The sequence below is a fragment of the Carassius auratus genome, unplaced genomic scaffold (genome assembly GCF_003368295.1).
Source record: "Carassius auratus strain Wakin unplaced genomic scaffold, ASM336829v1 scaf_tig00026546, whole genome shotgun sequence".
Taxonomy (NCBI): Eukaryota; Metazoa; Chordata; class Actinopteri; order Cypriniformes; family Cyprinidae; genus Carassius; species Carassius auratus.
The window spans coordinates 70308-85713 of NW_020525529.1; the positions used below are offsets into that span (position 1 = coordinate 70308).

Here is a 15406-nt window from a genome sequence, read left to right on the forward strand (position 1 = left end):
TAGCACTTGTGAAAATATGGCTAAAATAATACTCACATGAGCTGGAAAAAAAAAGTATTTAGTAGGCATATTGGTTCAGCGTTGATTCTAAGACCACTTAAGATCAGTCATCGTAGAGGAACGATGAAGAAAACTCAAGAAACGATTAATTTTAATTTATCAGTTGTGACCCTGGACCACAAAAACAGTCAAGTAGAACGGGAATATATGTAGCCATGAACAACAATATATTGTATGGGTCACAATTATCAATTTTTCTTGAATACAAAAATCATTAGAATATTAAGTAAAGATCATGTTTCATGAACATATTTTGACAATTTCCTATCGTAAATATATCAATACCTATTTTTGATTAGTTATATGCATTGCTAAGAACTTCATTTGGACAACTTTAAATGCGATTTTCTCTACAACTAGTTTTTTCTTATTCATCATCATCTTCTTCTTTTTCTTCTTTTTTTTTTATTTATTTATTTATTTATTTATTTTGCTCCCTCAGATTACAGATTTTCAAATAGCTAGTTGTATCTCGACTGGAAATCTTATCTATTCAGCTGTAATATTCATGTATAAATCTCAATAAAAATAAATAAATAAATAAATAAAAAGATCCATATGACTGGTTTTGTGGTCCACTGTGATTAAATGTTACATTCTATAATTCGACTTTAAGCTATTTTAACTTATAATTATTTTGAATTATTGTTGTTTTCTATTTTAATTAAATGAATTTTATCTTATTTATGTTATTATTGTTTTACACTAGTTAGTATATTTTGCACAACATGTAGGCTAGTTCCGCCATTTAGACTCGATTAGCCGTTGTCGTCGCTTGCTTCACACACACTTTCGTTTCTGCCAGAAGGCGCTGATGAGTGTGGGAACTTAAACATTCACTTCTCCTTTACAAGAAGATCATTTTATCGTCGAAAATATGTAATCGAATTAACGCCATACTGGTTTGACAGTAAATACAGTTAGCTCGCAACTTAAGACGGTTCTTTGAACATCCTAATGAGATGTTTACGATGTAGCGTCAGATAGTTTTAGTGGAAGGGGGGCGAGGTTTGTGTAAACATCTGAAAATGTTGACAAGACTCCAAACCAGCTGCTGAGGAAACACAGCCACATATCGTTTACTGGGCTCCGGGTATGTTTCATATTGTAATATTTTCCGAGAACTAAAAGCAAGCGACTTTACCTGTAGCGGTCTTTATCAAATGCTGTCTAGGAAGGCAGCTCACTATGTTTTGAAACACAGCCGCTGTCTTTATTTGAGTCGCTTCCTATGTCTGTACCTGCAACTGAGAGCAGGCGTCTACTCTTTAATGTAAGCGATGACATAACCTGTCTCTCTGACTCTTTCGAGGAATGAAATATTCTGTGATTGACAAGTCTACTGAGATGACCTGACTTCATGTATTTTAAAAAATGGCAGGAATAACATGGTATCAGAAAAAGGTAAGCCTTCACTAACTTAGATCTGTTATACAGTAAATGCAGGGTGTGATTTATAAAGGGATTGACAGTTCTCTAATGATCTTATGTCAAAGATCGGAGCCTATGATCAGCAGATCTGGGAAAAGTCACTGGAACAGACTGAGCTCAAGGTAATGTGACAGTGCAGTTTGAGCTTGCAACATTGTGTAAATTAAAATCTATGCAATCAGACTTGTGAACCTCTGTTTCATATGAATAGGGCTTCGGAAGCAAACCTAAGAAGACTGGCCATATCAAGCAAGGCCTCATTGATGTTGACCTAGTGCGAGGTGAGTTAACATTGAAGTTTTGCATCTGAATCTCTTATAATGTGTATATATAATAAATATAGGCTGACAGATCAGATCAGATCCCACATTTAAGAAGGTAAAAATGTGCTATAAAACAGGCAGAAAAAAAACAACTGCAAAATGACATTGTTTCAGGCATTACATTAAGGTGTTTTTGTGAATGTATGTTTTAATTTTATAACTGGAAAATGTAATTAAATTATGTTACTTAAATCTGAATAAGACATTTTACTATAAGAAGAGACATAAACAAGTAAAGTCGAGATAATCAAATGTGATCTGTCATACAAGGGCTACTATTTTCACTCTAAATTATTTAAAGAAACATATTTTTTAGTTAACTAATTAGATGTATATGTCCTGACAAGTAATTTTAAGGTTTTTCTCCATAAAGGTCTTTCTTTTCTTACTTATCTTGCAGTAAATTTCAATTACTCAAAATATTGAGGTCACTGGGATTTTTAAAAAAGACATTAATACATTGATTCAGCAAAGATTTATCAAAAATACATTTATGAGACAATAAAGACATTTATAATGTTACTAAAGCATTCTTTTTCTAATAAAAACATTAAAAAATACATTTTTTTTCATCTTTCTATTCATCAAAGAATCATAAAATCATGAATCGCATATTTCAGTTTCCACGAAAAAAGGCATTTTTATCATTTTCAACCGTGAATTGTTTCTTGAGCAGCAAATGAGAATATTAGAATGATTTCTGAAAGATAGTTTTTTTTATTAAATTAATTATATATGTTATTCCTTCAGTTGTTAATGTAAGGAGGAGCTATTTTAAAGTTGTACTGTATTAATTTTTGTATTTTACTTTGTTGTTTTTTCTATTTTCTATTGAAAGTTATCAACATATTAACAGTATGATGCTCTTTTAAACTATTCAAATAGTATCTTTACAACTGCAGGTTCTACATTTAGCAAGACCAAACCAGAGAGCCCTTGGACCGCTCTGACTCGTAAAGGCTTGGTCAGGGTCCTCTTTTTTCCTTTCTTCTTTCAGTGGTGGATCCAAGTTACATCTAAAAGCATATCCGCCCTCATCCTAGTTCTGTACTTCCTTCAAGGTATGCTGTTTTTCTATGTCACGTGTACATAAATGGTGCATAAAGTGTTTTAGCATTGTTTTGTTGCTCATTCTTTGACTATTTCAGATTTTGCAGAGATAATACACAGTGTGTAGTGATAATACTTTTGAAAATCTTCCATATCAGTTGGAAATGAATTAAAAGAAATGGAAATTCTCAGGATGGTGTCATGGTCTGATGGATTTGTGTTCATTGCAGTGGCAGGAGCTGTGTTGTATTTTGAGGTTCCTGCAGCCTGTGCCAGTGAGGTTGTGGGTCCATTGTGTCTCATGCTGTTGCTGGGTACAGTACACTGCCAAATAGTATCCACGGAATCCTCCAGAAGCCCAGACAACAGCCCTGTCCTCAGCCGGACGGCCAGCCCTGTTCGCAGGAAAAGGTTAAGCTACTGCTGTGTCAGATTTGTTAGAGACAGACTTATCTCATTTTCAGGGCCATAAAAGCTCAAGTGTTTTTATTTTCTTTCTTTCACCCAATGGCCAAGAATTCTAATGTTCTGCAAGGCTTGCAGTTTAATCAGAAGTGCCAGTGTTCAGCTGACACTACTGAATCAGTAGAGTCTCCACAATAAAGAGCAGCTAATAATCTAGTTTAAAACAAACATGCCAAGTTCTTAGAAATGGCCTCATTGTATTCATGTAGCTTTATACCATTTTTATGAAAAGCTTTGTTTTAGACACTCAATTAGTCAATATTATTAGGTTTTAGCTGTGAGAGTCAAACTGAATGATATGTTAAAATGTGAACTAAAATATATTTTTACATTTAGGTCCTGGCTTTTGATTGGTCAGAACTTCATTCCTTTGATGTCATTCCATTTGTGGCATGTTGTAAATTATTTTGGTGTTTATTCATAGACAGAGGAAGAGTAGAAAATCAAAGAGGTCTGAGGATGAGAGCAGCAGAGGGGGAGGGATAGTAGAACTCAAACTTGAAGACAGCCACCGGCTCTACAGATCAGAGAAGAGACTGGTAAAACCCTTTCCTTAGAACTGCACTTTTTGAATCGTCATGAACATTCATGGTTGTATTGATTGAGATCTTGTGGGTTTGCAGAATTCCCCAAGGAGGCCTCTGTATGGGGCTTCTGACGATCTCTCTAGTGAGGAAGAAGAAGAGGAAGCAGAGCTGCAAAGAGAGAGACTCTTCTCATCAGCACCTTCCAAATACGCTCGAGAACTCCGGAAAAGACTTCACAACCTCCCCAAGAACAATCCACCACCCCAGACTCAGGTGAGTATCTTGGTAAATGTATGTAAGTTAGTTCAGAATGTTAATTGCCATTGCATGAACACATACAGGCAGAGAATAACGGCAGGCCGACAGATGGCCCGGCGCTGGCACGTGAAGTCGAGCTTCTGCGGCAGCCCCCCGAGGGCTCACGTCTAGCCTCTGACACAGATGATATGTTATGGGAGGAGCTTTTACACGATCCTGACTCCGCCTCCACAGGAAGCAGCAAAAGTGGGGAGGAGGAGGCTCACAGTCAAAGCCACTCCCTCCCTTTTCCCAACATCACTCTGACGAGTGATGAGGATGAAGCCTTACCGCAGGTGGGTTGCCGATTTTCTGTAATAAGTTTAATGTGACTTCATACCTCGCTTAAAGGAATAGTTCACCCAAAAAATTTAAATGTTTTGAAAATATACTTACCCTCAGGCAATCCAAGTCCTCTTTTTGGAAAACTGAAATATGGTCACCCTACAAATAGAATATCAGATCTCTGTCATGTTGCCAAACATTTATGCCAAAAAAAAAAAAAAAAAGCTTTTTTGCATGGTTATGTTTGACACATGAAAACTGTAACAATATATCTTATAAGATAACACAATGTAACCTCGCTCTCAATTGAAATGTGACCCCATATTAAGTCCTTGAATTTGAGGGTATTGGACCTGGGAAGTCCTTGAAAGGTCCTATTAGGTCAAATTTAGCTGATATTTTAGTAAACTTACTGAACTTGACACACAGTCATGAGGATCTGCATGGCTGCCATAATTTCCTTTTAGTTTTGTTTTTCTGCATGTTGGTCTGACCACATGACTTTGGTTGCCTGACATTTACTGAATATCAGTACACAGATAAAAAAAAAATGGTTATGTCGCAAGACTTTATCTATGCACTTTGAATGACACAAATGATTGCTTTATCTTTTTAGCACCAGTTTTCGTGGCTGCAGGCTTGTCACCCCTCCAAAGATCGTGTCAGTGCCATTATCTGGGAGCAAGGAGAGTGTAAGAAAGCTGACATGTCCGTGCTGGAGATCAGTGGTATCATTCTCACAAGAGTAAAGTCCTTCTTTCTCTGCCCTGTTTATTTCTACATTAGTGGTTTAAATTGCTTAAAAGAGAAGAGAACAGTTGACTTCCTAAACACAACACTTTCCTCCTAAACACAAATTAAATTCAAATTCAATGTAAACTCCTCTGTAAGCATTTGAACGCAGACGTTGTAGAGTTTTGCATTGGAATTTGCCTTTATAACATTTCTAACTGACCGGAAAGCAACAGGTCAGTGCTGTTGCTGTACAATTATGCTGAAGGATTTCTGTTTCCAGGTGAAGTTGGTCGAACAAGGGATGGGTTATCTGATATTCGGCAGTCTGGTCACCGCCTCACTGGCTCTGCTGCCCTACTGCTTCAGACTGGCACAGAAACTGGATGTTGCCAATCTCAGTTCTGTGTCTTTCGAGGAACTGTCCACAGTGGCCATTGGGCCACCTTGTGCCTTGTCCTATGCATTCTTCATCATCACCACAATAGAAAGAGTTTTCCTCTCTGGGCTCTTCTTCTTCATGATGTGTGTGGCTGAGAGGACATATAAACAGGTGAATATGAAAATGCCTTAGCATCAGTATTTTATGTGTGTTTATAATTAATGCATTTTTAATGTTTATGTTTACTGCCACCTTTAGGATAAAATGTTGATTTTGGTGTTATTTTATGTGTAATTCTGTATCATAATAAAAGTTTTGCATTTAACAGTGTATAAATGAACAGTTATTGTGTTATTGATAAGTAACATGCCTAAAAAATAAATTTGTTCTCAACTACAGCGCCTTTTGTTTGCAAAATTATTCAGCCATCTCACATCTGCACGCAAAGCCAAAAAATCAGAGATTCCTCACTTTCGACTGAAGAAAGTGCAAAATATCAAGATGTGGCTTTCCCTTCGATCATTCCTAAAGGTATCATCTTCTCACTACAGCTGACATGTAGGGATGCACTTTTTTTGTAGTGGGGTTATTTTTTGTTTATCAAATATATATTGACTGATATTATAGATATTTAATTTTGCACGCTTTGCAATTTCTTCCATTTAACATTTAAATTAGCTTTGCTGTCATCTAATTCTCACATAAAGTTAATCTATTAATTTACTCTAATTACTACTAATAATTGAATAGCACTATTGAATGTAACCTTTAGCAAATCTCTAAATTGAACAGTTTTGTACTGTACATCACAATTTTGTGGTGCCTAAATTCACTTTTGGTTTGGTTATAACTAAAACTATATTAATTCTAAAACTATATATTCTATTTAATTAGACAAAATAATATAGAATTTAAATTTCAGCCATAAAGTATTCTGTATGTTTAATTTATTCTTTAAGGCAATTTCCAAAGCCTTATGGTTGCTTGTGTATGTTGTTAATCCAGCTTGTTTAACCAGTCTGTTTATATAAGCACAAATGACAGTAAATGGTTTCTGCTGGCAGTAACATTTGTATAGTCCTGTTTAAAGATACATGTCCCTAGGCTAGTTGACACTATATGAAGATATCAATTTAATAATTTCTTTCTTCTGTTTAACAGAGACGAGGCCCTCAGAGGTCTGTCGATGTCATTGTATCATCGATTTTCCTCCTGGCTTTGTCTATTTCCTTCATCATCTGTGCCCAGGTCAGTTATTGTTCTATCATACATCGCATCAGCATCGCAGTGCCAAATATTTAAATGAATATGAATGGGGGGAAAATCAAACTCCAAAACTGTTCAATAAGTTTAGGATAAAATTTTATATTTGAAATCACCAAAGAAATCTGATTTACCAGTAAAATTGTAACTTTTGCTCATAGCGTTATAAAAAGCTTATTTCTCAGGCTAGATCAGCCAGTGCTCAGGCGCAGTCCAAAGTGCACGTCTCAGAGTATTTCTATAACAACCAGCACTTCTAACAGCAGCTGAAGTGACGCACTGACTTTACCGATTAGCGATTGGTTCTTTAATTCAGAAGGCGGGGCTTCCTGCGATTGAGCGGCCATATTGAGCATTGCATTTTTCCAAGGCATTTATGGAGATGCTTATTTCATTATGCAGCAGGACTTTAGTACCTGCCCACAGTGCCAAAACCACTTTCAATTGGTTTGCTGACCATGATATTACTGTGCTTGATTGGCCAGCCAACCCATCTGACCTGATACTCACAGAGAATCTATGGGCTATTGTGACGAGGAAGTTAAGTAACATCTGACAAACAATACAGAGGAGTTGAAGGCCGCTATCAAAGCAACCTGGACTTCAAAAAACTATTTCAGTTTTTGTGGAATTAATCTAGAATATAAGTTTACTTTTTTAATTAAATTACAAAAAATAAAGAACTTTTCCATGAAATTCAAATTTTTTGAGATGCACCTGGATACGAGTGACATTTCTTCCATATTCTATAGTCTTTGGCTACACCACAAACATACACCTTTGTTTACTTCTGTGTGTTGCTCAGCAACCACTTTGTTGGAACCACAAATGTTTCTGAGGAGCTACATTGTTTTGTGGAAGAAATCCGTTTTTATTTATATCATTACACTTTATTTGCTCTGTTTTATTCTGTGAATTCTTACTACGTATATGGAATAACCGTTTTATAAAGGCAATAAAACCTGTGAAGCCGTGTTTTACAGTGAATTTATAACCGCTAAGGGGGTTTTTGCTCCACTTCACGTCATGACTAGCAATGCCCCTTAGCGGTTATAAATTCACTGTAAACCACGTCTTCTTGGGCTTATTGCTTTAATTTTAATAGTTATTGTTCTGGGTGTGAACGAGGCTTTAGACTTATGAGGCTGTTTATTTTCAAACATTTTTACATTTTAATCTGGACTTCAACATGCCCTACATATTGTTTTATGACTAATCTTGAAACTTATTTAGATTGCTCACAAAAACTATTAAACATCATATATAAATAATACTAAAATAACACATAATTTTTGTCTTAAACAGTGTTGGCCAATTTACTCTGAAAATGTAATAAAATGACTGATTACTCCTTTTAAAAGAAATCATGTTACTGTTCTGATTACTTTATTTCAAAAGTAATTAATTACGTTACTAGTTACATTACTTTGTTTCTCTATGAAATTTATGAAATCCCAGCATACACTCTCCCGATAAAAAAAAGTTATTAAAGCATCAACATTTACAGAACACTGTTATTTTCAACTAAAGCAAGCAGCTACTGCTTCCATGGTGTGGCAGAATGCAAGCAAAGAGCGCTGCATTTATAATCTCTAAAAGACATCTCCCTTCATTGCAATCTCACAAATCTCTGTTAAAACACAATAAATATATGCATAATTAATATTTTATAATGTCTACAATTCATGTGTTATAATGAGAGGAAACACGAGCATGCAAACACGTGTTATAGCCTAAATAGAAACTGCATACACAGATGTTAATCGTTTATATTTTATTTTAGTTCATGTTGCTTTTGTGCAATAGATGAATAACAATTTATTTGTTTTAGATATTTTATGTTTAGATATTTCTGTTTTACTGGAGTCCCGTGAATCATTTTATTCTCCCGAATCCCGCACACACACGAGTCTCTGCACTCGTCTATCAAGTCTTGTCCCACGCGCTGCACTCCGTTGCGTCGGGTCTCTAATCCACTGGCACTTGACTTGACAGTGCGTGTGCTACATTATTTTTACAATCTCTAGATTATTAAACACTGCATTCTGTCAGCAATGTAACACGGCAGTAACGTATAGAGACCATGGTTTTTAAATATATTCGAATTACTAATTAGAAAATTATAACGCGTTAGATTACTCCGTTACTAAAAAAGTAATCAGAGTATAGTAACGCATTACTAAGTAATACGTTACTGCCAAACACTGGTCTTAAAACAATTATTATTTATTATTATTATTAATTTTTTTGCAATTTGGATTTAGTAAGAATAGTATAAATATAATAAATAAGTATAAATGTGCTCCTGACTGTTGGTAATGTGCCATAAACTCATCTTTAGAGACAATTTAAGTGGCATCTGTTGTTTGGATTAGATTAAGTAAAGTTTCATATTACTGCACATTAACAGTTAGAAGATATGACTGTCTAAGGAATGAAGGAAACTGGTATTGTGTTTCAGCTTTTGCACAGTCATCACACATTTCTGGATTCAGAGACCAACTGGGAGCTGATGGTCTGGTGTGCTGCTCTAATGGTTTTCCTCCTACGCCTCGCTACCCTCGGAGCTGAGACCAACCGAAAGTATAGCAATGCTTCTGTGCTTCTGACTGAACAGGTGAGATAAAAATCCCAGCCACGCAGAACAATGAGGCAGTATAATTCAGAAATAAGTGAGCCATTCAAACGTGCACACTGCGCAGGCGCTAATAAATAGTTCCAGCATTGCTCACAGCTGAGTTGTGTGCTGTGTGGCATTACATTTTCTGGAAACAATTTACAATTAGGTCCCTTTAGTTAATGTGTAACTAACAAGGACCAATACATTTGTTGCAATCAATTTTGTTAATGTAAGTTAATAAAAGTTAGTTCATTAGTTAGTACATGTTAGTTCATGTTTATAGGAGTTTTTTCCGCCATGTGATAAAAAATTTCAAAGGTAATTTAATTTATATTTTTTTATCAGAATTGCAAGACATAAATGCAGAATTGCAACAAAAAAAAAAGAGTGTGAATTGTGAGATATAAATTCGGAATTGAGATATAAACTCAAAATTGAGTGATAAAATGGTGCAGTTAGTTTTTTTCTTTTTTATTCCATGCTAGGGTTTTTGCCACAAAATAAAGAATATATAAAGTTGATTTTCTATGGGAAAGTGTGAATTGTGAAATGTTTTTTCTTTTATTATTCTGTAGTAGAAACAAGCTTCAATACGTGGTCTCGAACAGTTATATTAACAGACTTTTTTAAAATAATGTATTATTAAATGTTGAAATTAACATTTAAGATTAATAAGTGCTTTAAAGAAGTATTTTTCATTGCTATTTCATGTTAGATCGTGTAATTAACTATTGTTCGCAGGTGAAACCTTACTGTAACGTGTTACCCACTTTCTGCTTCAGATAAACTTATATCTTAAGATGGAGAAGAAACCCAACAAAAAGGATCAGCTGAACATTGTGAACAACGTGCTGAGGCTGGCCACAAAATTACTAAAAGTGAGACTATCAGAAAAGCATCAATCATTGGAAATAATAAGACATGCCTTGCTTGCATTGATCAACATTTGCCGCTTTCAGGAACTGGACACTCCATTTCGTCTGCTAGGTCTGACAGTGAACCCGCTCATCTGCAATATCACGAGGGTGGTCATCCTGTCAGCCATCTCAGCTGCTGTCAGTGATTTACTAGGGTTCAACATCCGGGTGAGGGAGACATTTGTGCTTTAAGTACATTGGTTATCTCCACCTGTATCCTGGGTCTGTTTTATTGACTCTAAAGTCATAACCGCTTTTGTACTTCCTGTTATCAGGATAGTGGGGGTTGCTCACTTTTTTGCTGTATATGACTCTTATCATCCAGCAGTACATCATATACAAGCAATCTTTAACTAACTATATCCATTGTATGTGTTTTTCAGCTCTGGAAGATCAAACCTTGATGTGATGCCTTTACACTTACAACGTCTTAACACTTGGTCCAGAGAGACTCTTAAGTGCACTTGTGCACAACCTACCAGATGACCAAGTTATATTTTAAAAACTGTGCAAATCTACTGACCAAACTTATTCATGACTTTTCCTCCCTACCCCGTGCCTTCGGCCAGTCCGAGCAAACCTGTGTTCAGCTCAAATTTGTCATTGAGATACTCATTGATATTTGAACTGTAAAGAACACCCATGCTGCAGTAGGTTTTATTGATGCACTTGCTTACTGTAACTACTTAACAGCTTGATGTTATAATCCAACCAATGACCACTATTTTTTATAAATCTATTCTCTGCACATTAACTATCTGGTCTGGAAGCAACCACTTAAAACAAAACCACTATGTGCCTTGTGAATAATTGCATATAACAGTACATCTAGGTAAGCTATGTAAGAGACATGGATATGTCAACTGCTGAATGGGTGATGAAATTAAAGTTTTGAGTTTTTAGAAAAGGGTACTGAAAAACTTGCACACTGAAGCTCTTGGAAAGAGCACTCTTTACTGGCAAAATAAACAAAGCTTTCTCTAAGAAACTTTTGTTTTTGTCAATCTTTAATCAAATATTTGAGTTTGGGGTGGGAGGAGTTTTAACAAATACAATTTTTATATCATTTAAATATTGTGAATGTAGAATGTAATGTTTCTGACGACTCAAAAAATATGATTAAATCTTATTTTTAATTTTAATTTATCACAAACAAAAGTGTGGGTTTGGTGATTTTGCTGTTATCCTGTAATTACTGTAATTTAGTTCGTGAATGAATTATTAAAGTGTGTTAAAATTACGTATGGACGTTTTTGAAACCTTTTATTATTTCTTTAGGATGTTACAGTCTTTTTCTATAGCTTTATAAAAGTCGTTTATGACTTTATGATAACGATGAATGTGCCACTGAATGAATCCGTTCTTGAATCGAATGATTGGTTGATTCAAAAGAGTCGAGTCACTGAGATGATTCAAAATCCCCACGACTGAGTACACTGTAATGTTTGGTGACGGACGCGGTTCATTCTTTCGCAGGTATTACGGTAAGTAAACAGTGACGTACAGACACACCTTCACTCACGCGCTTGGCGCTATTTGCCACGGAAGGTCATCAAGTGCAAAACCGGCTGAGGCAATAACACACTGGGTAAAGACATTACACTTGCCGGTAGGGCCGGTGGGTACGGAATTAAATACGGACCCCTGAGGTTCAACAGTCAACGATTAGGAAACCGTAAGGTCTCACGCTTTACATATCTCGTTAATTGTCGTGTTCTTTTAATCTATTCATTCTCTGCTGTAATATACCGCCAGTGCCTGATTGCTGTTCACGGGTGTGACGTAACATGGTATCCTCAGCATCCTCTTCTGTGTTATGACGTAGCGCGACATTATTTGTTACTGCGCTGCGCGTGATTAAGAAAAAAGACTATTTGGCAAGAATAGAAGCTGCATTGTAACTGAATAGAGCATATTGTTTGGAGAAAATGTTTTTACTGTAGTTAGTCATTTGTAATAAACCAATAACGTTGTATCCAGTGACAAAGTCTACGTATTTAGTCTTCATTTTGCCTCTTTCTCCCTGCAGGTGCACTATGTTTTTACAGCAGGAAGAGTGAGTGAGTGATTGTTTAAGTCTGTCAGATCAGTATGTCTGCATGGGTGCAGCAGGAGGCTGGTCCAACCAGTTCTGCTGAAATCAAGAAATCAGAGCCCAGAGGCCAGGAGAAGAAATGCTGTAAGTACACATATTTTCACATCCCACAGATCAAGAAGCTGTTGGGATCCTTATTTAAACCAGCTTAAGGTGTTAGCTGGTTATGGTAGTCTGTTTTCATGGCTTTTTAGAGAGGTCTGGGGTACTTTTCTTCTGTTTTATGCAATATTCCAGTTAAATTCACATCTTTGGGATGGTAACATAGCTAATGATAAGAAATGCTTCTTGAGCACCAAACCAGATATTCGAATGATTTCTGAAGAATCATGTGAGACTGAAGAGTTTGCCTCAGTGTAAAAAGCAAGGTGTCAACAGTCTCAGGGTTTCGGGTTCTGTTTTGTAGTCCGTTTGTTGAAAGTACCATAAACCACAACTATCTGTTGGTGTCCCATATGTGAAATTTACATTTGGCAGATTATAATTGTCAGTACTACAGATTGTAACTTCCTCCAGCTCATGTCGTGCTGTTGATAAGGTCTGTCTGTTTTTCTGTGTCTGTCTGACCACAGCATGGGCGTCTTACATGACAAACTCCCCCACCTTGATTGTCATGATCGGCCTCCCTGCCAGAGGCAAGACGTACATGTCAAAGAAACTCACACGCTATCTCAACTGGATAGGAGTTCCAACAAAGGGTGAGTGGGCAGTTGAATTTAGACAGTTGCATCATATCAAATGACAATCACTATAAATAGCATCTGTCTACAATTTTAAATGCTTCATTTAGCTCTCAGCTGACCATTTTGACATTGTGGTCTATCAAGAGGTTAAATTTGAACTCGCATTATTTAAATGTGTAGGCAACCAACACACTGAAACTCAAACTCTCTTGAGTACCATCATGACCCACAATGCAAGTGTTTAATCACTGTAGCTGATGTCACCTTGATGCATTAAACTGGTTCCCTAAACTGATTAAGGATGTGAAGAATAACCATAACTTCTTGTTTTTTTTTTTTTTGGTTTATCGTGCAGTGTTTAACCTGGGGTGTATCGGAGGGAAGCAGTTAAAGCCTACAAGTCTTATGACTTCTTCAGACATGACAATAAGGAAGGCCATGGAGATCCGAAAGTAGGACTTTATCTTTGTTTGGATTTTAATGGCATGATCATTTTGTAATCATGACTCACCCTTATGTCTTTCCAAACCTTATGGCATTGTTTCTTCCGTGGAACATGAAGGAGATGTTTTGCAGAATGTCCGAGCTGCTCACTTTCACACAGTGTTCTGTATAGAAAAAAAACAGTTTATATATTTTACAAAGTTAATAATGATAGAAAAGCACACGTTGTGAGTAAACCAAGAAACAAGTGCAATTAAAAAAAAGCCGGTTTAGACCAAAAAGATATTTCAACACATTTCCTGAAGGTTACATAAACAGGACGTTTCGTGTTTTTCCTGTGAACTGAATTTATTAATCTATTGTTGCATTCTTCATTTTCACAATAGACAGTGTGCCTTGGTGGCCCTGGAAGATGTAAAGACCTACCTTAATGAAGAAGGTGGACAAATAGCTGTAAGAGTTCAAATAATATCAATTATTTACTTATTTACTTAAATGTAATAGGGTTTTAAGAATGTTAATAAGGTTCAAGGCTTCCTTCTTTAAATTTGTTATAATCTGTTTTGTCCTTTTAAGGTATTTGATGCCACAAACACAACCCGGGAAAGACGGGTCTTATATTCAGTTTTGTACAGGAGAATTCATATAAGGTATGACTTCCATCATGTGATGAGTTATCTTTTTGTAGGAGTGATGTGTGGTCAAAATGTGTGGTTTACTTTTACAGGTGTTTTTTGTGGAGTCAGTATGTGATGATCCAGAGGTTATAGCAGCTAACATCCTGGTATGTTGTGATATTTAGTTTGCATTTCCTTTGAAATAAATGGTATAATAAAATTTAGCAACATACCAGTACAGGTTTTTATGGTCTTCTCATCAGTCGTCTCCCATGTGCTCTTATATCTTCAGGAGGTCAAGGTTTCAAGTCCAGATTATCCAGAGACGCACAGAGAGCGAGTCATGGATGATTTCCTGAAACGCATAGAATGTTATCAAGTCACTTACCAGCCACTAGATCCTGATGAATATGACAAGTGAGAATGTTTCGAAAATAGACACATGATAGCGTATCTGAATGTACATATCTTTTGTAAACGAAGTACAATATTTAAGAAGACCACATGACCATTTCTCTCTCTGATCCTGATAATAAAGCAGAAGATGCTACTTTTAAGACCTTTATATGTAAATGACCTCTATTTTGATTCACTGTTATCTGTTGCGTAAAAGATGTGGCACATGTTTTACACCAAATTTGTAATTGTCTATAGTGTTTCACAGCACCACTAATACAGAAGGCCGTCCTAATCATAACATTCACTTATTCTTCCCAGAGATTTGTCCTTCATTAAGGTGATGAACGTGGGTCGTCGGTTTGTGGTGAACCGTGTTCAGGACTACATCCAGAGCAAGATCGTCTACTACCTCATGAACATCCACGTGCACTCGCACTCCATCTACCTGTGCAGGCACGGAGAGAGCGAACACAACGTCCAGGGCCGCATTGGAGGAGATTCTGAACTCTCCCCCCGAGGAAGACAGGTCTGGGTTTACTTAGCGCTGCCTTTATAGCGTTTATTCAACAAAAGATGCTTGACTTTCTCTTTCCCTTGCGAGTAGTTTGCGAGCACCCTGCATGAGTTCATTGAGGAGCATAAGCTGTCTGACTTGAAGGTTTGGACGAGCCAGTTAAGAAGAACCATCCAGACGGCTGAAGAGCTGGGAGTTCCGTATGAACAGTGGAAAATCCTCAATGAGATCGATGCTGTCAGTATGCTAAGATCCTTCAGCGATTACATGCAGTTTACACATATTATATTGTATGTACATTC

General features: G+C 36.4%; 1 protein-coding gene and 1 pseudogene across 1 annotated transcript; both read left to right on the forward strand.

Moving 5' to 3' along the window:
* Positions 1–829: 829 nt before the first annotated feature.
* Positions 830–11336, forward strand: LOC113078784 (putative homeodomain transcription factor 1). Its single transcript, XM_026251081.1, has 17 exons — positions 830–1153; positions 1373–1464; positions 1557–1613; positions 1703–1772; positions 2717–2875; positions 3095–3275; positions 3754–3868; positions 3953–4129; positions 4198–4449; positions 5055–5183; positions 5454–5723; positions 5952–6083; positions 6714–6800; positions 9277–9432; positions 10218–10313; positions 10395–10520; positions 10736–11336. Exons 2-17 carry the CDS (start codon positions 1435–1437, stop codon positions 10754–10756), a joined length of 2058 nt encoding a protein of 685 aa, XP_026106866.1. The 5' UTR covers positions 830–1153; positions 1373–1434; the 3' UTR covers positions 10757–11336.
* A 1107-nt stretch (positions 11337–12443) lies between these two features.
* On the forward strand, positions 12444–15394 carry LOC113078785 (6-phosphofructo-2-kinase/fructose-2,6-bisphosphatase 2-like; annotated as a pseudogene).
* Positions 15395–15406: the final 12 nt, after the last annotated feature.